The sequence below is a fragment of the Ictalurus punctatus genome, chromosome 14 (assembly GCF_001660625.3).
Source record: "Ictalurus punctatus breed USDA103 chromosome 14, Coco_2.0, whole genome shotgun sequence".
Lineage (NCBI taxonomy): Eukaryota > Metazoa > Chordata > Actinopteri > Siluriformes > Ictaluridae > Ictalurus > Ictalurus punctatus.
In genome coordinates this window covers 17,708,464-17,736,231 of record NC_030429.2, presented here as the reverse complement: position 1 = coordinate 17,736,231, position 27,768 = coordinate 17,708,464, and the positions used below count along the sequence as shown (strand labels likewise).

The window sequence follows — 27,768 nt, the reverse complement described above, 5'->3', positions numbered from 1 at the left end:
TTTCGGTAAGTTTGAAGGCGACATGAGAGGTTTATAAAATTCAAACACTAACTGTAATGGGGAAACTGGTAAGTGTTAAAACTCAATAACAGTATAGAACAATGTAAAAGTATGTGATTTGAGACACATTGCTAGTTTGTTTAGCAGAGGTAGATGGATGGGGAAATCTGTTCATTTTAATTGAACTACATTAGTGAAACGTGTCAGGATAGGGAGGTGGAAAAACCTAAAATAACAAATGCACTATTCATTTCACTGTGGCCTCTCTGAATGTGAAACAAATTAAAAAATATTAGTACACAAAATCTGCCTTCGATATTTCTAATATTACTTTGTAAAATAAATAAATGCAACAAATGGAGGAGATAGCGTGTTTCTGCCCTAGTTTGGGAGGGGTCATTCCTATGTTCCCCTGTTCGATATTCTGTTAACACACATTAAGTAGACTTTTCCGAAGGTGTTATGAAATCAGGACTCACTTTCCCAGGGCCCTACTAACTTTATTACCTTTTTAAATTTAAACATCACAGACAGATTAATTTAAAATCCATCCTTCATCCATTCATAATTTCTGAAAATTAACTAGGTTGCACATGCTGAACCCTTATTGCTCTCTCTTATGCTGAAGCCTAACTCCAGCTTTAAATCATCATGTGTTCATTATGTGCCATATAACTCTGGGGAACATGGATACACTCCCATTTGGGAACCAGTCTGAAATACATACTAGAAAGTAAATTTGTCTGACATCAAATGTGCAGTTTAGTTCGACTTGAAATAAATGTGTTGAATACATCATGGCAAGATGTTTTAAGGGCTTTAGAGGGATATGTACTGAAGTACTAGAAGGAATATTTCAACAAAACCGTTACAATCAAGTTTACAGAAGGAAGCCTAAACATTCCAAAGCAATCAGTAGTTCATCACACATAAGTGAAAAAGCAATTGATTAAGAAAATTGATATTCATACAATTATGAGCAGCAGGAGTAGATTTTATAGCGCATTACTCTGATATTGTGCTTTTGGTAGTGAACTGAAGGCCTTCCTGCTGAAGTCTCCTCAAAACAGGTGCATAGATGTTCTTTGTCAATGGTACAACAAGTCCTTTAGTGTTCAGCTCACCTGAAAAGAACAACAAAGTGTTAGCTTGAATTTGCATCCCATTCCAGATAAGAAGTGTCATGGTTACTAAACATATAAAAATGTAACACTTGTAGAGCATATAGACTGCATGTGGACATTTTACCATCCAGGACCATACGAGCTGCAATAGCAGCAGGGTAGCCCACTGTTTTAGCCATGGCAGAGAAGCCATTAGGATCTCCATAGACCACCAGACTGATGTGCTTCATCTCAAGTTCTCCTGTAGGGTGTCTGATGCCAATGTCATTCTTCATGATGATCATATCTCTCTCTCCTTTATCTGATACAACACAAAATAGCATGACAGCTTAGCCCCCATTCCCAGACAGATACTGCTTTAAGTGAGACAGGTGGACATCATAGCTTACCGAAAGCCAGCTTAGCCTCCAGGTGTTTAGTGAGTGCTTCCAGGATGGTGTTAGCATGAGGCACAGGCTCCTCACTCAGCATCGCAAACCTGGAAGTGACAAACACCTGGATTACTGGATCTAAAACAAATTCTGAAAGAGATGTGTCTGTGTTGATGTGTTCAGTTTCACTACGCACCATTTGAGAGTCTGCATCCTGAACTCATCTCTTCCGATTTGATTGAACACAGCTTCCTCAAAAGACTCCATGCTAACGTCAGAGGACAAGCCAATTAGCTTACTCAGGAGCTCTTTCTGCAGGCAAGATGGAAGCACTATATTAAAATCTAAAAAATATGAGCTGCTTTTTCCATGTGCTTCTTGATGTATTGTATTTGATCCACATTGATCAACCTATACATTAATTTTTACAATTAACATGTGATCTTCAATTTTGACCAAAATGTATTGAGTGATTAAATTCTGAGTTAGCTTTTTTCCCCATTTAAACATCTTTTATTGTCATGTTAGTCTATTTTCACTTTGGTTAACTGTTTCCTACATTACCCACAATGCCAGTCATCTACCTGCTAATAGTGGCACAAGGACAAATTAGCCCTGGCTTCATCTCTATTTAAAAGAGAGCGAGGCAGCAGCACCTTAGTCTCATATTCTCATCTGTACTCTCTGCTAAAGTAGATAAAATTCCACAGCCTCAAGTTTAATGCTAATACTAATGATAATAATGCTAATATCAGCATCAGTCAATCAAACTAGCCTGAGCAGACACTCCATTGTAACTCATCACAACTCTCATATACATTCACTGAGCACTTTATTTGGAACACCTGTACACCTACTCATTCATGCAATTATCTAATCAACCAATCATATGGCAGCAGTGCAGTCCATAAAATCATGCAGCTATGATTTTGAGTATTTCTATAACTGCTGATTTCCTGGGATTTATATGTACAGCAGTCTCTAGAGTTTAAGAAAGCAAAAACATCCAGTGAACAGCAGTTCTGTGGACGGAAACATGAGATGAGATGATGAGAGAAGTCAGACAGGCTACAATAACTCAGATAAACAGTCAGTACAATTGTGGTGAGCAGAAAAGCATCTCAGAATGCATAACATGGTGAACCTTGAGGAAGATGGGCTACAACAGCAGAAGACCACACTGGGTTCTACTTCTTTTATCCAAGAACAGAAAGCTGAGGCTGCAGTGGGCACAGGCTCACCAAAACTGGATAACTGAAGACTGGAAAAACGTAGCCTGGCCTGATGAATCTCGATTTATGCTGAGGTACACAGATGGTAAGGTGAGAATGTGAGAATTTGGTGCCAACAAAATAAATCCTTGGCCCCAATTTGCCTTGTGTCAACAGTCCAGGCTGGTGGAGGTGGTGTAATGGTGTGGGGAATGTTTTCTTCAAACACTTTAGGCCTGTTAATACCGATCAATCATCGCATGTTTGCCACAGCCTATTTGATTATTGTTGCTGACCATGTACATTCCTTCATGGCCACAGTTTACCATTTTCTAACGGCTACTTCCAGCGTAATAATGCACCGTGCCACAAATCAAAAGTCATCTCAAACTGGTTTCATCATCTTAGGGAGTTTTTCCTTGCCACTGTAGCCACCGACTTGCTCATTAGGGATAAATTCACACATTTAAAATCTGTATCCTGTGTTTATACGTTTCTGTAAAGCTGCTTTGAGACAATGTCCATTGTAAGAAGCGCTATACAAATGAAACTGAATTGAATTGAAAATTGAATTCATGAACATGACAATAACTTCTGTGTTCTTCAGTGGCCTTCCCACTCAACGGCTCTGAATCCAATATAACACCTTGGGGATGTGGTAGAACGGGAGATTCACAGCATGAAAGTGCACCTGAAAAACCTGAAAGAATTAGGTCATATCAACATGGACCAGAATCTCAAAGAAATGTTTCCAACATCATCTGGAATCCATGACATGAAGAATTAAGGCTGTTTTGAGAGCAAAGGGAGGCCCTATCCAGTATTAATATAGTGTTCCTAATAAAGTGTTCGCTGAGTGTAGTAACATTGCATTTTGGATCTTTCAGTTGCTGGAAAATGTTGATTGAGAAGAGAAGCTCTCGCTCTTTTGTTTTTAGGAGCGAACAGCAAAACCTTGATGTTATCTGTTATGTTTGAGATCAGTGAATTCAAGGATTTCTCCCCTTAAACTCCACTGTAACTTTGCTTGCAACGTCATCCTGTGAGATCAACACAACACACAACTGCTAGCTTTTCAAGGGAATAACAAAATTTCAGATTTAGAAATAATTCAACACCAGTATCACATCGCAAATATTTAAACATACACACATTTAATGTTTTAGGGTAGAGCCTTACCCTAACTACAGAAAAAAACCCTCTGATTTCTAAGAACAAGCAAGCACTTGAAGTAATGAAATGAAAAGTTTAATATTCAAAATATAAGTCACTATTTAAATTTTCAGTCAAGTTGCTGCTGATAATATAATTTATATATATTTTTGTGTTAAATTAGAAAAAAATTGGAAAATAGAGGTATTTTTTCCAATGGTCTCAATGTACAAGTAAATTAAGTGTGTACCCAGGAGACAGGATCGGCTGTGTGTTCCAGCATTGGGCAAGGCTCAGTGTTGATCAGGCCTAGTTTTACAAAGCTGCTCATTGCTCTGCAGAATCCCTGTGGGAACAAAGCACAAAGACATGCTGAACGTTTTCACTCTGGATGCCATTCCTTTCTCGCTTGAAACAAACGAACAAGTTCTAAAAATAAAGTCACCTCTCAGAGTTTCTGTGGTCAGAAATATAACTGGTATGTGTGAAATCTAACTCGACTTGAGAAACTAGCAGCTGCACACCTGTCTAGACAGTAGCCGGAAAGAACCCTTCTAAAATTACAGACTTCTCATTACAGGCTTTGTATTCATTATTGTAAGATCAGGCTGATCGGGTTGTATTATTACGGCTTAGGATTGTAGACCAAGTTACAGTACAAGCTGTCCCAATTGGTCTGACAGAAAATGGCTGCAGGGTGAAAAACCTTAAAGCGTAGAGTTCCTCTGATCAGTGTGTGTGCAGACTCAATGCCATAGGGTTCAGCGTATTTGGTGCTGTCTCGATTGGGAAAGCCCTCAAGGTTAAAACCCGGAAAGAAGTCCATGGGCATGGTGGCGTCCATTAGAGACCCACCAGGGGAAATACTGATCAGCTGTAAAACACACCCACACATACACACACACGCACAAAGAGAGCGAAAATGCAAAAACACTTAAACCAGTGCCATCCACAATTCTGGAAGAAGTTTATTTGTTTATTTTTTGCAATTAAATATGAACCTTATTTCACTGGGGGGGACAAACAAAAAACCAACACACTAGTAGCCTAATTAAAAGCACAGTAAAAGAAATAAGAATTAAATGCACCATGCAGCAATTCATGATAAAGTTAATCAATGTGCTCTTTCTTTGTCCAGTGCGTTTCACATGTCGCTCACAAAAAAAAAACAAAAAAAAAAAAACAAGTGCACCTTTTATTTACATCTGCATTTGTGTCTGTTTAGTACACGTTAGCTGTTCGCTCTGAATAATGTATTCATATTGGGTTAAATTATTCATATTTTGGTTATCCTTGGAATACTCATACCTATATACGTAAGTAATACCCAAATATGTTGACCATTAGGTAAACGTTGTCTATTGGTAACTACATACAATTTGTCACCCCTTTCTACCCCCATCGAAGGAAATAGACCACCAAAGAACCACAGCTGTCCAAGCATTGATATTATTGGGTGGAGGATCATTCTCAGCTAATCAGTGACACTGACTGCAGCAGTGCTGCTGAGGCTGTTTGACTGTGTGGTAACTTTCTGTCTACATTATTAGACACATCCACCATGCAAGTGTTCAGTTAGAGATGGCAACTTGGTCAACACAGTGTGTGTTAATTGTCCTCTATTGCTCATCAATGTCAGTTTCCAAATATAAAACTGCTGGCTGCTGGACTCTTTCCAAACCAGCACTGACATGAAGGTGTTTTAAAATCCTAGAAAACACTGATGCATCTGAGAAATCACATCAGCTCAGACCAGCATCACACCAACTTACAGCAGTGACATGTCAGTGTGAATTCTGTGTTGCAAACAGTCCATCACATAAATAAGACCCATAGTAGCTGTGGTCCTGTGTTAGTCATATTCCATTAATGGATGGAGTATTGAGGTGGTGACAAACTGATAATAGCAGCAAATGTGATAGGTGCACCTACTTGAGAAGTTTACCTAATACAGCCAAGGCAAGCACAACCACATGGCTACACACACTTATCAATGTAATTTTAAAAAAATAATTATTATTTATATATATATTTATTCTGTAAATTCGTCTCCAACTTTTCCCTTTATCTCAAGGAATTACAATGAGTGTTCCTGACGTAATATGTTCTCAAGGGGCTCTTTCAGTTTTTATAAATAAAAATAGCTTTGAAATCACTATGAAAACCGGACATTGATATCACCAGCACTACTCCTCATTCAAGTTACTGAGCTAAAATGTCAAAAGGTAGTAAAAATATAAAACACACACCATGTTTTTTTTTCACTTTCCACATTTGACATTATAAATGTATAAAAGTACAGTCATGTCCCTTAATATGTTACCACATATCTTAATATTTAATCCGACCTGCAGCTATCCCTTTTTCAAAATCTTGTGAAAAGATAGTCATTTTACAAGTGAATGACTTTACATCGTGTTATTTGGCATGCTTCTCTTCACACACTCATTACCTGGTTGTCTTTGCGATAAATGGCAGGACTGATGGTATTGAGCAACACTCCATATGGACTCCAGCTGAATTTGTAACGCAGTGGATTGTCAGAACACTCTGGTGCAGGAAGACCACCACAGAAAGAGCTGTAAGACTCCACCTGTGTGCACGAATAAAGAAAAATACTGCCAATCAATAGCAGTACATACAAAACAAAAACAAAAACAAAATGGCTAAAAGACTACAAATCAACATGCAACACAAATTGTAAATGGACTGGTCAGATGTCTGCCATGGATGCTAATGATTCTACCAATGGTGATATATCACACCATCACACATAACAGTAAACACACATGACAAGTGAACACAAGCAAAAAATACCTACAGTGCAACCGTCTGCCTTGGCCTGGTCGATGCACTCCATGGCCAACATGTGATCAATGCCAGGGTCCAGGCCCATCTCATTGACTATGGTGATGCCAGCCTCCTCAGCACTGGCAAAACATGCAGCCACAATAAAGCAATGTGAACACATCAGTGAAAGCAGCAAACACGATCACAATCTGACAATATAATAACTTCAAACAATATTTACCATTTCTGGAGCTCTTTCATGGCTAGAGACTGGTAGCTGGCTGTCACTAGGTTCACTTTCTTACTGATGCAATATTTAGCTACCAAGGGATGATAGGTATATGGCAGCATGCTAAAGATAAAATAAAATATATTTTTTTAAAAACAGGAAAAGATTAGCTGTGTTTTGTGTAATGTAATGGTATAATGGAGGAAAACAGATCAAAGAGTTTATCATGGAGTCCATGCCTGATGACCAGGTCATGATCCTTGACCAGAAACTCAAGATGGCCTTCTTGACTGGTCACGTCAAGCATTATAGGTATGGTGTTTGGGTATTTGGCAGCCAGTTCCTCAGCCTGGCTTAGAAGCACTGATGCTGAAAACAAGCACAACAGAAACTTAAGTTTAGATGCACTTACTCAAAATAAACTAGAGGGAATTCCTGCTTTTAAAATAAGCCTAGTAGGATTTCTATGCTATAGTCCATGGCACTTACCCACTGTGACTTGGGTGCCAGGATCCCTGGTGAGATACTCAACAACAGGGCGAGACACATAGCCAGAACCCAGCAGCAAAACACGCTTCATTCCGCCTTTCTTCAGGATCTTTTCAGATTCCCTGTGAAATGTCACAACCATGAGAAAGGGGACACACACACGCACCAAAGCTTTTAAGTGTGACATGATAAACTATTGATAAAATGGCACACTTATATAGCGCTTTTATCTAAAGTGCTTTACACTGTATCTCATTCACCCATTCACACACACACACACACACACACACACACTCCAAAGGTAGCAGAGCTGCCATGCAAGGCGCTAACTTGCCACAGGGAACAGTTTGGGGTTCAGTGTCTTGCCCAAGGTCACTTCGGCATGTGCAGTCACGTGGGCTGGGAATCGAAACGCCAACCCTACGATTAGTGGACAACCCGCTCTACCACCTGAGCCACAGCTACCAGTCTTGATACCAACTATTGATAGTTAGAGTATCTATTGATAGTTGATATTGATAATTAACTATTGATAGTCAGAAGAAATCCCAAACACCACTGAAAGTAAGAGAAGGTAAGATGCTTGTTTACCTTATGAAATGTTTTCAGCCACATTTGGCTCCAGAGGTCTAATTAACAACTTCTTTAAAGAGTGAAGGAACATTTTCTTGGTGTTATTACTTTAATTATTTAAATGTAAACAGGGCAATAAATACCTATTTAGACTACATGAACTGTAATGTCCATGTGAATCTCAAGTACAGTAAACACATCCCACACATATAAAACACCTATATATGAAGCAGATGGACATGTGACAAATGCAGTCTATAAATCACTTGGATTTTTTTGAAAAAAAAGAAAGAGACATGCAATAAAAGGCAAGAGCGAGTGTAGAGGAACTAATTTACAAGCAGAGGGCTTTTCATAAAGTAAGTTGCCAGAGTGTGAAAGAAAAATTAAGATGGTCTTATGAAAAGCAATAACACTTAAAACAATAGAATGTCTATGATTAAGATGATACATTGTGTGCTTTAGTAAATACTGAAAGTCTCAATTGGCTGACGTGAATAGTTGGTGAAAGTGAATTTTGTCAGAAATGTTTTGATTTTGGATGGCTTTAAAAACATTTAAAAAAAAATAAAATAGCTGTCAGATGGCATGCCAAAATCTCAATTTGGGACAAGAACAAGTGGAAACATGTTAGCTGTGATGAAAGATAACGAGATGGTCTACCCTCGAGAGAAATCTCCATACTGGAATGCTCCAGCCATGCAAGGTGTTAAGGCACAGAAACCACACGCTGACCGTACTGTGCCTGAACAGAACACATATGGCTGGAGGTTAGTGTGAACATTAAACCATGTGTGATGATCGGGCTTTGTCTGGAAAGTAGTTCATCTGGTTTGGAGGGAAAAAAGGATTTTTTTGTTTGTTTGTTTGTTTGTTTTTTTAAAGTAAAGATGCTTGAATATTTGGAGCAAGATATCCCCTCAGAAATGCTCAAATATCTCCCAGAGTTAGTAATATACAGGCCAAAAACACAAAGGTTTCAGATGAATTTCAACTGCTTTCAAATTGCTAATTAATAGTCAAGCAAATTCATACAAATTTTTCATAAATCCATGCTGATCCTTTAACATAAACTGATTTAGGTACTTAATTTTAATCTAGAGGAAGGTATTTTCGCCTAACAGTCCAAAAAAATGGCAATGATCTGAATGAACTGTGTTACACTTAAAAAAAAACACATTCTGTAAATAAGTGAGGATAGGGGTTAATGATTCAGGGAAAGTTGCAAGGCAGGGTTGTACTTTGGCACATATCTCCTTTAGCAAGTATTTGATTTTGAATAATTTTGCATTGTAAAACTTTTTTTTTTAATGGATTAATCAATTAAAAAAATATCAAAACATGTTATACTTCTCACTTACCAGACAATCATGACATATGTCAATTATGACTGTATAATAAGTGATGCTTAGTCTTTCATTCATACAGGGGAAAGGCATAGGCTTCAGTTTCCTGTTGCATTTGACCTTTTGTATTGAACTGCTGGCATTTTGGTGATTTTATGACTGTGTATTTTACAGACATTAATGCATTCAACTTCATCATGTAAGGAATAACACGACAGATTGTGATGTTATACGAAAATATTGCACATAACGGGGTCATGCGACAGCGGATGCACAGCAACATCTTTGTTGCAGATGTTATTCAGCAGCAATTTGCCAACGATTACAATTAATTTATTAATGAACAATAAACGAAATTTACTGTTAAAAAACGTTTTATACCAAAGCGTGGTTAAATGCTCGAATCTGATTGGTCAGAAGGTAAGCCAGAAAGTAGTTCCGGCTGTACCATGAACGATAGGTTTATATTAATGCACTCGTTTGAATATATTATTATTTCGACACTAACAGCTTGTCGAACAGGAACTTGTAAAGTTGACACTACTAACAAAACTAATAATAAACTGATTTAAAAAACATGTTTACCAAAGTAAAATGTGTAAGTGTTTATTTAGTTTTTCTGTTAGACATTTACTTAAAATTTATGAAAAGCGAGAAAAGCGCCAGATCATAACTACTACGCAACTGGCAATCAATTCAGATTCATATCTCGACTGGCTTATCTGCCTTTATATTAAATACGATAAAATGCAGAGAACCTACACATATGTTAGCAGCTCTGCAAACCCAATATACAGACCTATAATGAGAAATATTGCGTAAAAATGAAAAGTAGGATTACTGTACCTAAAGTACTTATAAAAAATAAAAGCAAAAAGGATGTCCAGTGACCAAGAAGTGCAAAACAAACCACACAGCTGAAAACAAAGTAACAAATACAAAAACAAAAACAACAAATTATAAACACAATGGCAAATCTAAAAACAAAATAACAAGTCACAATGAAAAGGTGGACAAAATAGAAAAGATAGGTATATATTGCAAATGGATTACTTATAGCTGATTGGACGACACATCTGTCAATTAAGATATACCACCTTAAATAAATGTTGTTTCTATAGGTATTATCTGTTCTTCAGTCTTTGAGAGAAGTGTTCAAGATCAGTGAATTGAACTGTATTGTTTTCAAACCATTTTCACATTTTATATTCAAAGCATTTGACATTTGTTTTAATGGTAAAGAATGACAGAGCTAAAGTATGAAAAGCTGACATTATGTAAAGTCTCCTAACCTTTAATCTCAAACATAACTTGGATCTTATAGCTAAAGGAGAACAGACATCCTTTATCCCCCCCAAACATTGTACATAGCATTCAAACAACAAAACACTGTACATAGCATACATGCTTTATAATGTTTCTTACCTTTTCTCTCTTAACTTCTGAATGTACTCAAACTTAGGAGTCAACTTCCCGTTAGATGTTATTACAGCCTTGAATGAGAATAAAATGAGATCAACATGTGATCAAAGTTAAGCGTTAACTCCCAGGCTAGAGGGCTTAAGCAAAGCATTCAAGTAGCTACTTAAAAGTAGTAGCAACTTTGGATACACAAAAACGTTTGGCTTGTCAGGCCAAACGAGTGATGAACTGACACACATGAACACAAGATAAAAATAGACATTGGGAGACATCAGACTTACATCTCTGACTTGTGGAGAGAAGCTCTCTTCATCTAGTGGTCTTGTTGCATCTGATTGAAGCTAAGGATTTAAAGAAAGCAATATTAAAAATTAAATGAGCATCAACAAAAGGACATCTGATAATTAACACAAAACAGTAAACAGTTTAAGTGACCAAAACCTTTTTGTATCCAGTGCAGTCTTCTCCAAAAGTAAACCAAACTGATAAGGAAGCTGATTATTATTTACCCAAAGTGCTAGGTCTTACCATTTCCCAAATGTAGGGGGACAAGCGATTGCCAAAATAATCTGTAGCCTCAATGGGAAGCTGGGCAGGCAAGTTATCAATAGAGCACATGAGAATGCCATTTCCTTCCACACTATAAAGGAAAAACATAAGAAATAATGATGCTTTCTGATCAGTATTTCATAGCTCCCTCTTGTTTATGAACAGCATTAAGTCATACTCATACCTGTCATGGTCTATGTGCTGGTTGGCGTCATACATGCAAAAGGGCTTCTGAATGGTAGTGCACTCGGTCATGAAATCAATGGAACCTCCTGTGTCTGCAGAAATATCACAGATTGCCAAGAACCTGGCAAAGATTGATAAAGAAAATATAAATAATATTGCTGAATATCTTTTTACAAAATCTCAGTATGGAACACAGCTAAGCAAAATGGTCCACAAGCCATTTTTACATCCCTATCTTAATGTTATCAGCATTGTAATTACAATATGCATTAAGTTCACCAATTTTATATTTAAAGTTAAAATACTTAACTCACAATCAAAACCCACGATCAATATATAATGATCACATCTTTCCAGAAAACAGGACAAGGAAACTGCCTTTCAATTAAATAATAAACCTGTGGCTCTTCTCTTTTAATGGACCATGGTGATACCAAAACAGGCTACCAGGAAAACAGGAAATGTAAATACATATCCATTTGTGAGCATATCAAGTAATGAGAAAAATTAAACACTCATAGATAGGATCAGAAAATGGTTATGGTTCAGTTGCACAGAGAAAGGCATCAGCTGTTTCAAAGAAAAGAGTTGTTGAATGAGGCAAAAAGAGAGAGTTCCTTCTTTAAGAGATAGCTGACCAAGAACTGTCTCAAGGAAATTGCAGATATCAGATATGATTATCCATCAACCCAGCTTCTATACTGCTTTTCCTACAGGGGAACCTGGAGCCCATCCCAGGGAGCATCGGGCACAAGGCGGGGTACACCTTGGACAGGGTACCAATCAATCGCAGGATGTCTTTGGAGTGTAGGAGGAAAGCGGAGTACCCGGAGGAAACCCCCACAGCACAAGGAGAACATGTAAACACAGGGCAGCAGCTTGAATTGAACCCCCAAGCCTGGAGGTGCTAAGCCATTGTACGCCCTCAGATATTATGAAAATTCTTATCTGAAACTGAAACTCTGGACACAGTGGGCAATACAAAAAATGTAACTGACAAATTGACAAACTATAAGCCCAAGGCCATTGTAAAAGAGCCCAATTGCTGGGGATAACACCTTATATGGCAAAAGTGAAAATTATTTATGATTAAAAGGAATATTTTAAATAAATTCAACAAAATCATAAAAAATATTTCTAATTTGCACACAGTTCCTGGGAACTCTGTTGTTGCCTTTGAGCATGTCCTTGGGGTAAAAGTATGATTTGCACACATGCAAAGGCCCTTTGTTGTCTATTACCCTAGGAAAACCAAAGAACACACCAAAGAAAAAAATTGGGACTAGAGACTAGGAAAATCCCCCATAGGGGGTACCAAGTTTAAAATATGATGGCATATCAGTTATGCAACAATCACAGAAAAATTTTGGACCAACCATCTCAGTCTCCTGTAGTGGGAAAACCACATACATAAAAGCTTAGTATATCAAGGAGCTTGAAATATTCAGTATGAAGGAGTCCAAAATCAATCAAGTGTCTCCAATCTTGTTATACATTACTTGAAGACACCAAGGGAGGCTTCACCAAATATTAATTGTCAGGGTGCAGATAATTTTGTTTTTGGATTATAAAGTGAATCAAACCAAAGACAATCTGAACTGTATAATTAAAACACACAGTTGACAAAGGCATGTGTAACACTTGCTATATATGATCTAAAATAAAATACATGATTTACAATCAAACATCTTGTAATACCTCGCACAACAAAATGACGTATTGTAACTGAGGAAAACTAATGACGTTGAACAAAATCTCACTTGTGTGGCAGGGTGGGCCAGCCTTCGGTCACTGTGCCTAAAGATTTTGAAGGTCTAATAAGCTTCTGTGCATCCAGTCGCCGCAGCAGCCTCGGAGTCTGCGGGTCCCAGTAGATGCCGTTTATCAGACAGGTTGTGTAAGGTGCTACCTTTAAAACACAATAGCTGAGGTCAATTTCTCCGATATTGAAAAACAACTAATGGCAAACTACTATGAACGACAACCTCATTAAAACAATTTGACAAATTAACATTAAACATGTCTCTTAGTGACAATAAATAAGTCTAGGAGTGAGCAAATCTCTACTGGGCATAAAAACCTTGAGGGCTTGAGTATTACACAGTAATTTTATTCCTCTTGACTAATTAACGAAGAACTGATGATGAATAGCTCTCTTGAGCTTTAATATGTTAAGAGAGTCTGTAAGCTGCACATTCAATTCATTGCTCAGTGAAGTGTGGAAATCATTAAAAGGAAGACAAGCTCCCCCTGCAACTTGCAGAAACCAAGCCACTACTGTTTTTACATGTTTTTTTCAAGATAGATACAAACCGATTTATGTGTAAATCATCTGTAGTAGCTTTATGTTACTATATAACGTAAACCTTTATTGATCAGCTTCAAATCTTAATTTGCAATGAATTACTGCACTTTTACACAGGGATTATGTGTAAATAGCTTATGTATTTCAATTACACACATTCTATGAAAGCCAGTCATTTCATATGAATGCTATTAACTAAAGAAATATTAGATTAAAAGAAAGCCAGCCAACAGCTCCATAAATTAAAACAAATAAGACCAGCCCTTCAATTAACAAGTCCTTCAGTTCTGTTTGCCATGGCATCTTGTTTTAATGCAGTGCAACACTTCATTAGAGCCAGCACTAAGTGACGGATAAGTGACCGATCTGTTATAAGATGCAATAAGCCAAGATGCAAAGTGTGCTTTGCATCTTGTGTCCCTAGTGTGCTGCATACCATCACCAGCTTCCTATGTCACATACCCTTCTGCTTTTCCAACACACCAAAAGAGAGGGATTATTGGTGTATGACAGATTTCTGGCTGAGATGCTTTGATTTGAAGAAAAAAAAAAATCATTAAATAGTAGTTTCCAAGTGTGACGTGTTTGGTGTCCATGATCACCTGGGACTTAGCCATTTCAGGTGCTGTTATGCACTAAATAATATAGATTTGTATTAGCATATACTTCTAGCTCTAAGAATTTCTTTTGCCGTTTACTCCTCATTTCAGTGCTGTGAACTTTGCCTTTTATGGAGTTTTGTGGGCATTACTAAATGCAAATCAGCTATGACAGGAATGCGCCTGGTAATTTACAGGGGCCGGTTGCACCAGCTGGACGTACACCCAGTTATAAGACTAGGTAGAATTAATACCTGTTGCACCATCTAGGCATAGTACTACATCAGAGACTAAATCTTACACCTAGTCAAAGGTAGGTGTAAAGTGAAAAATCTTAGTGAATATATTTTTTACCTTGGACTAGTTTCCAAAGTACTAAAAATAAAAACTTTAATACAATGGCGTGTCTAATATACAGGCTAGAAGATCAGTGTGTGTGAAAATGTAATGAGAGACCACACTAATCCTCTGGATTTATATGGAGATAGAGAACTTATTGAAATGAATTGACGAGTTATCACCGCAGTTGTAACGTAATGTAAAGGAACAGAGCGCTGTCCCTAATGGCTTCCTAATCCAGCCTCTGCTTCATTGAATGCGGCTGTTATCCTCAGCCAGACGTCTTGTTTTTCTTATTAATTAGTTATGGCATTGTTTTGTTTGCATACTAAAATATACATATACTTACTGTATTGTTCAATAATGTTTCTTTTTTCATAATCTGAGTAATTTAATTTTAATTTCTTTGGCTCAGATATTAATCTATTCGTTGGTGCTATTAAATGCAAGTTTGTAACCATAGCAACATGAATGGCATGGCAACTGTCAGTGTGGTTTAGAGATGGCTCGATACCACAATTTTGGCTCGGTACAATATCAGAATCTAATATCTCGGTGTCGATACTAAATCGATACCATAGGTGACAAATAACCAGCCTCGAAAGATAAATGAATTGAAAATTTTATTAAAAAACACTGCCTAAAACTCTGCAATAACAAATGTGCAAACAAAATGTAACAAAAAAAAAAAAAAAAAAAAAAACACTACAGGGAACATAGGTTAAATTTTCATTTTGCAGAAACTTCTTAATCTTAGATATTGTTTAAGTTTGTGTTTGGGTTCATATTAGTTTAATGCTTAAAGTAATCTGAACATGCTAAACATGTATTAGTGTATTTATAAATAATTACTAATTAATAAATGCTATAATACTGTGAGGTCAGGTTACCTATTGAATGTTGACAAATGTAGCTTTATTGTAAAGTGTTATTCTAACATTCATAACATTCAGACCTAAACTTCATTGGTTCTAGCATGTCACGCATGCACATTTGAGCTTTCGTGTTTACCATATACTATTTAATTGATACGCTCATGTATGTGCGTTGATCAGTGCTGTAAAGAAAAGTCTAAATTAAATCAGTTGAATGATGGACTCACCTGTCAATCTCTGAACTCGTTGAACAAGTCAGGATGAGCAAGCGACAAATGCTTAGCAAGATTTGATGCGTTGCCTCCCACGGCAACACATGCTTTAAAGCAGCGCTTGTACTTTGGTAGGCAAAGTAATGTCATATTTCACTCCTACTGCTCTCTTTATTTATTAGTTTCGGGCATGTAGAAGGATTATCTGTTTGATCCATCGTGTTCCTCCATCGTCACATGTGTGGGTTTTTCTTCAGTTTGGGTTTTTCTTCAGTTTTCTTCAGCAAAATTATGATATTGTACCTTTTGAAATATAATATATACCGGTATTTTTCCACTACCAGTATACCATGCGTCCCTACTGTCGTAGAATGTGTCAGCATGGATGCGTATTGTCTATGCTGGGCATAGCTGCACCTAGTCTTAAGTTCAGATGATGCAACAGGTGTAAATATTTATCACAAGCCTGGATGTAGCTAAGCCAGGCGTAGGGTTTCCACCCAACTGTTTTTTGTTTTTGTTTTTTTTTTTACATCCATGCTGGTGCAACTGGCCACAGGTGATTTGCATTTATGAACATACACATGCAAGTACAAAAAAAAATAATCAGCGTTTCTGAAACTTTTGTGAATCTAGCGGAAATTTTTGGTTTAGTTTAGCTTATGCAATCATTTACATAAAACCAGTTGATGATTGATAAATGAGGGACATTATTTTTAAGAGAATTAAAAACTGAGGTTGCAAATGTATACTGTCCCTCAAAGTTAGGTTGAGGCAATGCTCAAGGGCAGTATACTGATAAAGAATGAAGAAAGAAAGATGCATTAGACTTAATATTCTTGAGCCTGAATTTGCCACAAAACAATCAGTATCTATAACAAATGAATTTTTTTATCCACTAGCAACTGCGTGTATGGGGAAGCCATGTCATTGCAGAACATTGCTTTTGCAATAGAGACTGGGGAAAAAGCAAAAAGGCAAAGTATAATTTCATACATGCTTTAAGTACTTGTATTCATCCTGAGGTTTTGAACTATTACATAAGATTCAGCAAAAATATATTTAAAAAAAACTCACATTTTGGATATTTGTACATCCATAGTACTCACACTAGATCTGAAGTGAGAGGTGTAGCGTTCAGGATGGTGCTCATACTCGAAAGGATCATAAACGCCATCACTCTTTCGAACTAAATGGTGGTGCCTGCTGATCACTGTACCATAGACTTTTGTCAGGTCTGTAGATACACCCATAATAAACCAAGTCAAATGGAAGGAAACAAATTACACAGACAAAATCAAAAAGACTGTATCCTGTATATTGCATGCAAAGCAGGTTAAGCCAAACGTGACAAAAACGTACTTATCAAGAACTAAACATAAGTTTAGTAAGAAGAAATGGGTGGATGCAGTACCTCCTGATTCGGAGACCTCTTTCAGTTCATGTGGCTCCACATATTCACATGGAAGCTCATTGAAAATATCTTGTGCACCCTACAGAAGATCGATTAAAATGAAGGTGAATAACAGATGGCATACTTTGTAACGTGATTCCATAAGAGAATTGCACTGTATTTGTCATACGCACATTAGATACATTGCCTGTGCCAGTGAACACAAATGTGAGTGGACCAATGGACTTAGGCATGAGGCCCAGTGAGATCTCATACCCACAATCCCTCACTGCTTGTATGGCTTGACTGACATTCCTGTAATTGTGCGCCATTCCAATGTGCTGTTGAGGGGGGAAAAAGTGCCACATTAAGCATTTATTTAAATTACAGAATTTATGACTTAATATGATATATAAATATGATGCTTACAGAGATTTATTTTTTTAACCCACACATAATCACTGAGTAGCATGAGGAAAAATGACAAAAAAAGTGGCCGAGGTGCCTTTCAACACACTACATTACAGTAGTACATTGGTGACGCAGGGACGCAGGAACCCTTGTCCCTCAAGTTGACGCTATTTTTTCCTCAATTTCTATATTTTCAAAATACCATTTTTCAGGATTATAATGTGTGAACATATAACCTATACTATTTTAGATTAAAAACAATTGTAACGTTGCGAGATCGCTAAGCTTTCATCGGATTTTACAAACATCCGCGACTAGCATCACCTTACCGCTAGCCTTCTTGTACATTTCTTGCTCATACACTGCTGCTTATAAAGGCGAATGTTCGTTGTTTCTCTACCTTTGAATGCATATGAGGACATACTTGAGTTGCACATGGTATAGTTGGAATTGGAGGCTGTGGAGAAACAGATTCGCGACCTACTTGACAAGCAGGCTCAGTTGCATGAGCGAAGAACTTTGCTAGAAACATCTTGTACTATTGCCAACAAATACAAGGTAAGCATGCGGTGTGGTACTAACACTCCCAGCACCTCTACGCCGTGTGTTTCTCTGTGCAGGGACTGTGCACCAAGGACATAGCTAGCCCAGGTCTCCGTCACGCCGGCACTGATGCACCTTAATTCACCTTGGGTGCACCAGCAGCTGAAGGCGTGGGCCAGACCCTGGCCGAGGACCTCTCCCCCTCCGTTGCACCAGTCTTCGAGATCTCCACAAGGAATCTTTGCCCCTCTCTGTGAGACCAAACCAAACGGCATTATCGGAGACTCCATTGTTCGGAACATCCGCGTCACCTCAACTAAAGGTAAGGTGCGCACACACTGTTTCTGGTGCTCGTGTTCTTGATGTCACTGCGCAGGTACCTGTGATCCTGAAGAAACACGAGAGCATGGACCTGTTGTGCTGCACGTGGGGGTGAACAACAAGGCTGTGGCAGACGGAAATCCTGAAGAGGGACTTCGGCAGCCTGATTGAGACTGTACGAAGTAGACGAATCGCCCGTGATGATCATCATCTCTGGACCTCTCCCCACATACAGACGTGGGCTTGAAAGGTTCAGTAGAATCTTCGCCTTAAATGAGCGGTTAATATCATGGTGTAATGAACAGAATCTGGGCTTTGTTAATAACTGGAATCTGTTCTGGGAGCGTCCTAGGTTGTTCCGTGCTGATGGCCTGCACCCCAGCAGGCACGGAGCAGAACTCTTGTCAGACAACATCTCCAAGACGCTACAAACCATGTGACTGCCTGCCGCAAGTACAACTTCCAACATCAACAACATTTATCATAATCAATGTTCAAATAATAATTCAACATTTGTAGTACATCCTATAGAGACTGTGTCTGTTCTCCGAGCTAAACAAATACATAGAACTTTTCAGAAAGTTTGTTTTAATAACCTAATTAACATAAAATTAGATCATACTGAATGCATAGCCAGCACCTTTCACTTGAAGCTTGGACTGTTAAACATTAGATCTCTTACGTCTAAAGCACTTATTGTTAATGAAACCATTACTGATCAGGAGTTTAATATAATGTGTTTTACAGAAACTTGGATTAAACCAAACGAGTATATGGTACTAAATGAAGCCTGTCCTCCTGAATAAAGTTATATACATCATCCTTGTCTAACTGGCAGAGGAGGAGGAGTCACACCCATTTATAAATCATAATCTAGGCGTCACACAAAAACCTAGTCATAAATTCAACTCTTTTGAAGTTCTTTATACTAGTATAACTTATGTAGCCACAAAAAAATAAGTCGATTCCGCTAATTACTATTTACAAACCCCCCCAGGGCCATAATCTGAATTCCTTGGTGAATTTGCAGATTTTATTACGAATCTGGTTGTTTCACTAGATAAAGGTTTAATTGTTGGTGATTTTAATATTAATTTTGATAACCCAAAAGATCCTCTGAGAACAGTGGTTGTGTCCATTTTAGATTCAGTAGGGGTCAATCAGAACGTAATAAGACCCACTCATAATGGTGGTCACACTCTTGACCTGACACTAACATACAAATTAAATATAGAGAATATAGACACACTTCCGCAGTCTGAAACTATCTCAGATTATTATCTCATCTCATTTAAATTGTGTAGTGATCATAATATTTGCTCCTCGCCTTGCTACCAGGTAAAACCTACATTCACGTCAGCTACTGCACCGAGTTACATCAATAACCTCCCAGAGATATCAATTATAATTGGATCACCGTCTGATCTCAAAGAACTTGATCAGGCAACTGAATGCTTGGAGTCAACGCTCCTCTACACGTTAGATGAGGTACCTCCATTTAAAAGAAAAATAATTAGAGAGAAAAAGCTAGCACCCTGGTATAACGCACCTTAAAACAGACCACTCGACGATTACAACGTAAATGGCATCAAACCAAATATTTCAAACAGCATGGAAGGAGAGCCTACTGAACTATGGAAAATATCTTAGTGCTGAAGATCCGTCTGTCTCTCCACCCTAACTGAAGATAACAAAAATAATCCTAGATTTCTATTCAACATAGTAGCAAAATTAACTAGGAATAAATCCACCACAGAAACAGGCTCACAATCACAATCATTACATAGTAGCAATGATTTTATGAATTTTTTCAAAATTTCAATTTTTTTAATGAAAATATTAGACATGAAATTCAGACTATTAATTTAAAACCAGACAGTCTTATAACTAATCAAGTAGATGATATTATAGCAATATGCAATCAACAAGTAGAATGTTTTACTCCCCTTAGAGAGACCGAACTAATTTCATTAATTTCTTCATCAAAATCATCAACTTGTATACTAGATCCCATACCTACATGTTTCTTCAAACATATTATTCCAGAAGTAATCAAACTAGGGATGCACCGAATGTTCGGCAACCGAACAATAAGTGAAAAGACAGAATAAATTTGACCGAACAATGACGTGTTTGATGACGTGACAAATAGCCTAGCAACCAGAGTGAGATGCGCAAATTTCACGACCTCCACTTCCAGCAGCGCGCTCAGAGCGATGAAGGGGCGCGCGCACGCATGCACGAGCTACGTGCACGAGCGCATGCTCTTCGGATGTTGACAACTGTGACATTGTTTACTGTGGACACGTGCATTTGTTTTGTTTCTGTTCTGGAGTATTCTGTCACGTTGCGAGACGTAAGGGAGTAGAGTACGGAAGCAGGTAAAGACATTTATTTAAGGGAACATAACATTAACAACGTATCTAACTATACTATATCTACCATAATACTCCGAGAGGTGTACAAGGACGCGAGCTATACATCCCCAATATAATCAGCCGTATAGAACCCAATAGAACCATTTTCTACACTCTTGTCAATGCACTTTTTAATGCACTTTTTAGTTGTAGGCTACAGAGTGTTACATTCTTTCAGCAGTCAGTTTTAGGCCCAACATTGGCTATTCAAGGGGGGCTCAATGATGACCACATAAAAATATTTTTATTTTACTAATTTATTTATTTAAAGTTATATTGTGCCTTATTGGTAGCCTATGCCTGCTGGAATAAAAAAAAATGTTCAGTGTTAAATAAATATTTAGAAATTGTAGTTTTTGTAATTTATTTTTTTCTTTGAAAAGCAAGACAAAATAGTAAAAAGCACATTTTGACTATTTAATTTATGCTATGGTGAAAAAATTGGTAAAATAAATGGAAAAAAACATGTTCGGTATTCGGCCTTTGGCCAAGTTTTTCATTATATTCGATTTCGGCTTTGGCCAAGAATTTTCATTTCAGTGCATCCCTAAATCAAACCCCTTCTAAATATAACCAATTCTTCCCTCAGCACTGGCCATGTACCTAAATCATTTAAATTAGCAGTTATTAAACCCCTGATTAAAAAACCTGACCTCGAGCCCTGTCAATTGTCCAACTATAGACCTATATCAAATCTCCCCTTTTTTTCTAAGATCTTAGAAAAGGCTGTAGCACAGCAGCTATGCTCGTACCTACATAGGAACAACATTCATGAAATGTATCAGTCAGGATTTAGGCCTCTTCATAGCACAGAGGCAGTGCTGCTTGGATTACTGTAATGCCTTACTGTCTGGATGTTCCATTAGGTGCACAAACAAGCTTCAGTTAGTCCAGTATGCACTTGCAGGAGTCCTTACTAGAACCACACTGCATTGGCTCCTAGTAAAAAATTTTGCATTGATTATAAAATACTACTATTGACTTATAAAGGACTGAATGGTCTCGCACCACAGTACCTAAGCGAACTTTTGGTCTTTTATGTTCCCCCACGCCTACGAACTTAGTGTTCAGGACTCTGACTCAGTCTCAGTGTTTGTATGTGTAGCTCGACAGAAGGAGAGAGGGAGAGGGAGGTAAAAGAGAGGGAGAAATTGTTAGGAATGCTTATTATCCTGTAATGGATAAGACTGTACATTGTGGTATATATCTAAGCAATCTTTTGGTTTTATATGATCCGCCACGCCTACTTAGATCAAAAGATGCAGGCTATTTGACGGTACCTCGAATAGTGAAGGCTACAGCAGGGGGAAGAGCTTTCTCTTATAGAGCCCCACAGTTATGGAACAGTCTTCCAATTAGTGTTCGGGACTCAGACAAAGTCTCAGTGTTTAAGTCTAGGCTTAAAACGTATTTGTTTACTCAAGCCTACCCTGCCTAGATTCTGTTCTATTACTTCGCAGTCATAATAATCTTTTTTCTCCCTCTCTCCTTTCGCCGAGCCCCACACGAATTTATGGAGATACTAGAGTTCCAGATCCTTTCTGCCTCTGGATGGAGCTCAAATCTTCTCTAATTCCAGACTGCTGGGACTACGGCTGCTCCTAAGGCCATACAGACTTCATATAAATCCATAATGAACTTTTTCACACTAACTGTTGTTACCCAGATGAGGATGGGTTCCCTTCTGAGTCGGGTTCCTCTCAAGGTTTCTTCCTCTTAAAACATCTTAGGGAGTTTTTCCTTGCCACCGTCACCACTCAGTGGCTTGCTCAGTTGAGATAAATTCACACCTTTAATATCTGTATACCATATTGATATTTCTGTAAAGCTGCTTTGAGACAATGTCTATTGTAAAAAGCGCTATACAAATAAAACTGAATTGGTAATAAATAAATAAATAAATAAATAAGTCTGTTCACGGTAAGCTTGAGTAAATAATACTCTGACGATGCCAGTGATCCTGACCCTTTCTGCTCTCCGTACTTGCCTGATCCATCCTGATGCCCTACTTCTGGTTGGAGTGATCATCAACTGGAGCCTACATTCTGCTATTGAGGATGGCCCCAAGCAGTACAGCCTGGAGATTGCTGAGGATGGTGCCACTTGAAGTACCATGGAAATGGTTTTAGACCTCAATTTCACATGGTCAGTTGTGCTGTGGTTGCTGGGAATACAGTTGCTGCTATAGCCTTAGGACTGCAATTACGACATGGAGTTTTGCACTCAAGTCTCCTTAAGTGAACAGTGGATCGGTTGAACAAAACCGACTTCATATAAAAACCATAATGAACATCCATTTACTTTCACACTATCTGTTATAACCCAGATGAGGATGGGTTCCCTTTTGAGTCTGGTTTCTCTCAAGGTTTCTTCCTCATATCATCTTAGGGAGTTTTTCCTTACCACTGTCTTGCTCATTAGGGATACAGTCACACATTTCAAATCTGTATCCTGTGTTTATATGTTTCTGTAAAGCTACTTTGAGACAATGTCCATTGTAAAAAGTGCTATACAAATAAAATTGAAATTGAGAGGATTGTCCTCTGTAGGACAATCTGTAGATGAACATTGCCAGACTAGGTGAAGCATAAAACATTTCATAAATGAAAGAGATCATACCATAAAGGGAGTGTGGTGCCCAAGGGCCAGGAATCGGAGACCAAGCCCATGCAAAATGTTAATCATTCCTGCAAGAATAGAGAAAAGTAGCAGTCAAGCTTGTACCACAGCTTTTTCCAAAATGCACATTCAGCATTCTCCTTTTCCTCAGTATTCAGTGCTGCAGAATGTAAGCCAAAAACCCTTTTCAACATGTTAAACATCTAGATTAAGTAATTTCATATGGAATTTCCTACCATTTTCTAAAATGAAGAAAAACACACATTAAACATCACAAGAACATGCATTATTTTACCAGCAACACCAGCCCACTTTCCAAATGCAACAATTCGGAACCCATTATCGTCAACCATTTTCTCATAATCAATCAGCCGCACTTCCTGGAAAGAATAAAACATTGACTTAGGAATGTAAGCTTCTAAAACACCAGTTTTCTCCAAAATATTCATGCATCTTTATCAAAGTACAGCTCTGTGTGTTTTATCTAGGTTCTTGGTTCAGCAAGTATGGCATATAAAGGTCTGCACAAATTGCATGCAGAGAAGAACTGATAAGAGCTGTTGCCAGAAAAAAAGGATAAACATCAGGAGGTCATTGAATAGTTTTACCTTTTTGAGTATATCATCTAGAAGACCCATGTTAGCCTCCTGGGCTTTGATGGTGTGGGAAAAGAAAGCGTAGGTTTTTCGTGGAATGATCTTTTCTTCTGGCGGCCTCTTCACCCCAATGATGAGAGAAGCCTCTGAAATGTCTTCCTGTATAATGGCTCCTGCTTTCTCATAGAACTAAAAAAGACATCAGTGTGATTCCACATCTAACTCATTTTCTCATAAGAGCTGAGGAAGCCACTTAACATGACTGAATAAGCAGCACATTGTGATTATAACTGGCAGAATGAGTCACAAATAAGGCATTTTATTTATTGTACAGTAATGGTCAAATGTGCAACAGCTCTTTGTAAAAACCTAGCTTTTCTTGATTTTTAAACTGCAAAAACTTAATTTGTATTAGGTGCTTGACATGAAAATCAAATGTGGAGACATGGGAAAACCTCATCACTTGGTCACATTGTGAAATTTCACACACACACACACACACACACACACACACACACACACACACTTCCTGAACTGAAATTTGTGTCTCTCACACATATTTCTCCACCAGAAGTAAAGTTCTAGCATTTTCACTTCTAAAAAAGAAGAAGTAAAAAAGGAACAAAAGAAAAAAAATCACATCTACAGAGTCCGTTGAAAGACGGTCCACCTTCCTCGACATTTATTAGGCCATTTAAACATTTAAAAACAATGATGTGAGTGTCATGAACATTTTGACAGCCAGTATCTGACTATAAACTGAACTGACTGGCTTATGCCCATTTCACTATGGCATATAACTATCCATCGACTTGATCAAATTGTGAGAAATCACTCTTAGTTAGCAAGGTTTTAGACATTTTAATGCAGAATAATTGCATTTACCTCTGTGTTTGTTAAAATGGTTCTGTACACAACATGACCTTGGCAGGCAGAAAGTCAGAGCAGTGTTATAAAGTAGCCTAAATAAAAACAAAAACCTGATTTTGTAAAATCATTTTGGGCCGTTTTCCAGAATTTTGCCATGGTGACGGGGTTTCCCAGACCACTACACAATTAAATAATTGCTTAAAACTCTCCAACACCAACAGAAAGGCTGCTGGTCCTAGAAATATTTGAACCAACAAACAGAACTAACACAGATGGTTTACTGATCAGTTTTGTTCTTTATACTGTGTGTGTATATGAAACAGGCCCGTGTTTACTCACTCTATTGTGGATGGCTCTCCTGTTGGAGGGCTGCACCAGCACTTTATAACCCGCTGCAGTGATTTCCTTCACATGTTGCGGGGCAAGGGGTGCCCGTCTCTCCCACACGTTAGCGTCCTCTCGCCGGATAGCCATCACAGTCTTATGATGACACGACCTCATCTGGCTGCAGACACAGCCATTCACCCTCCTGCTCTGGCCTCTAACAAGTCGCAGCATGGTTCACCCAGGCTTCACTGAAAAGTTATGACTACACAGGTGCAGAGAGGTTAGCAAGGGCCAAGGTGTGAACATATACAAAAACCTTCTGAATCTTGTCACACACTGACAATATATGTAGATTTGGTTTTAGAAGGGAGAAGACTGCAGCTGAATACAAGTATTATATATACTACATATATGTATCAAATACAATAGGGCATGCTGTTATGGGAAATTAATCATTATTGAGTGATGGGATATCGGCCTGTCAGAGCAAATTTCTGGGACAAAAAAATGCAATGCCAAATTGTGACTCACAGTTTTTCTACAGTATGTCTCAAATAACATGATTATTGAGGGTGTAGAAAAACATTTCCAAATATAAACTGCACCTTTAAAATATGAAACCACCTTTATATATTTCATATATCTCTCCCCTGGGAACACTTATCTACTGTCTGTAGTTTGGCCATGAGCTTCACTTCACTGAAGGTCAGTCTGATTTCTATGAAACCTAATTTTGTTTTTTGTTTTTTTACATATTTTATATCTGTGGTCATGTGAAACCTTCTTTTAAATGTCAGTGATCCAGGATTCACTCTTGTGAGATTATTATAAATGAAGCAAATATTAGCTAGCTAGCTTTTTTTTGCCATTAAATCACCACCAACAAGTGTTTTAGCGTCTCTCGGTGTAATACCCTGTAAGACTGTGTAGAGTATCTCTACATTCACCTACCTTAGTAGTGCTCTGTGCTGAAATGGCCGGCTTACTGACACCCCCACCCTCACCACTGGCCTGCCAGTCAGTACGGATATGCTGCCGTGTTATATCGCACTATTTCTGACCTAGAAATGCTTCTGACTAGTGAGAGAGTCAATCCTCGGCTCTTGTCCAAAATAGCAGCTAGAGCAGTGTGGGATTTCGGTCGCTGATTTGCCTCCAACTGAAAATCCCACCAATCCCACAAATCCCACCAATCCCACCAATCCCACGCCTGAGAGCGGTTCTGCCTCCTTTATTTCACAGGCGCTGCTTTCCGTGTCCTTGACGTAAGCGTCGCATTTTTATGACTTCACTGTCGGGCACAGGAAAAGTTGTGCGCTCGTGCAGAGTGTGCCCCTCCTTCTCACGCACCCGCGCATTCAAATAGTCAAGAAGGAAATCATGTACAGTAGAGGGGGATTTTATTTCCCCAGTGTATTCAAATGAGTTATCGCTCATGTAATTATACAAATATACCTTGCTCCGGTTAAAATTATATACTAAAATATAAACACACAAATCAGCGCACTGACTTCAGGGCAGGCAATCTGATTTCTCCAGGAGATGTGAGACAGATGCGGTTGTGCCCAAAAGTTTGCATACCCCTTGCAGAATCTACTAAATTTTAATACTGTTAACAAAATAAGAGGATCATAAAAATCCCATGTTGTTTTTTATTTAGTACTGTCCTGAATAAGCTACTTCACATAACAGAAATTTACATATAGTCCACAAGTCAAGATAATAGCTGAATTTTAAAAAATAATAAATAAAATTACCCCGTTCAAACGTTTATATAGGCTTGATTCTTAATACTGTGGGTCCTGTTGGTGGCTAGCTACATTCACTAGAGTTGGTCTTAATGATTATGGTAACTAGTGTTTTAAATGAAAAATTCTCGGTTTGGAGTAATATTAATGAATAAATTGAGCTTCGTTCAGTGACATACATCAGAACTCGTATCTATATATTTTGTCATTTTAATTTTTTTCATAAATCAATGCTATTGGTCACCCTTTATGTCTGCCTGTGTGTTTTACAAATATTTAACCAATGAAAAGTCATTAGAAATGAGCGATTATGTGCTTTATTTAAAAAATATTTTTTCAGGGGAGCATGCCCCCGAATACCCCATTTAGCATTTCAGCGTCCCCCACCAGGTTCCAAATCGCTTCTACGCCCCTGAGTAATTCAGATAACCACTGCTTACATCTGTGGACAGACATGACAAAACACTAACTCATACAGTCAGTGTAAGGGAAAAATGGATATACACCGTTGTTTGTTTGTTGGTTGGTTTTTTAAACCAGTAAATGGGTTGAAACTGAAACACTAACATCTTCTCATGTAGAGCAAGAAAACAAGGTGTGTAAATGTCTATATGAGTTCCAGTTTACATGAACATGATCTGTGCATATGTATATGTGATCAATAAAGACTCATTATCATTATCATTATGATATAAGCAGGCATAAGGAAAGATAATATACTTTGCATGGCACTGTAGCAGCTAAACCCATA

The 27,768-nt window shown here is 38.0% G+C and overlaps 1 protein-coding gene and 1 long non-coding RNA gene across 2 annotated transcripts; one reads left to right on the top strand and one right to left on the bottom strand.

Moving 5' to 3' along the window:
* Nucleotides 1–479: 479 nt before the first annotated feature.
* On the bottom strand, nt 480–26,540 carry aass (aminoadipate-semialdehyde synthase). The gene is made up of 24 exons (XM_017485057.1): nt 26,221–26,540; nt 25,282–25,531; nt 24,085–24,261; nt 23,772–23,856; nt 23,477–23,544; nt 17,360–17,506; nt 17,187–17,265; nt 16,882–17,009; nt 13,203–13,351; nt 11,441–11,563; nt 11,236–11,347; nt 10,989–11,048; nt 10,711–10,778; nt 7,367–7,488; nt 7,117–7,246; nt 6,890–7,000; nt 6,680–6,788; nt 6,311–6,451; nt 4,565–4,732; nt 4,109–4,204; nt 1,692–1,807; nt 1,514–1,602; nt 1,249–1,425; nt 480–1,124 (listed from the first exon to the last, which is right to left on the bottom strand). The coding sequence occupies exons 2-24, from the start codon at nt 25,498–25,500 to the stop codon at nt 1,006–1,008; spliced, it is 2,793 nt and encodes a 930-aa protein (XP_017340546.1). The 5' UTR covers nt 25,501–25,531; nt 26,221–26,540; the 3' UTR covers nt 480–1,005.
* On the top strand, nt 7,803–12,574 carry LOC128634956 (uncharacterized). The gene is made up of 2 exons (XR_008397879.1): nt 7,803–7,940; nt 12,159–12,574. It is a non-coding gene; the product is annotated as an uncharacterized LOC128634956 (long non-coding RNA).
* Nucleotides 26,541–27,768: the final 1,228 nt, after the last annotated feature.

Excerpts from the sequence above, each read along its gene's own strand:
- aass (XM_017485057.1), bottom strand. The coding sequence starts at position 25,500 with ATGCTGCGACTTGTTAGAGGCCAGAGCAGGAGGGTGAATGGCTGTGTC. Across the intron at positions 11,348-11,440 it reads CAGCACATAGACCATGACAG|TGTGGAAGGAAATGGCATTC; the intron begins GTATGAGTATGA and ends TTTCCTTTATAG. Across the intron at positions 6,452-6,679 it reads CCAAGGCAGACGGTTGCACT|GTGGAGTCTTACAGCTCTTT; the intron begins GTAGGTATTTTT and ends TCGTGCACACAG.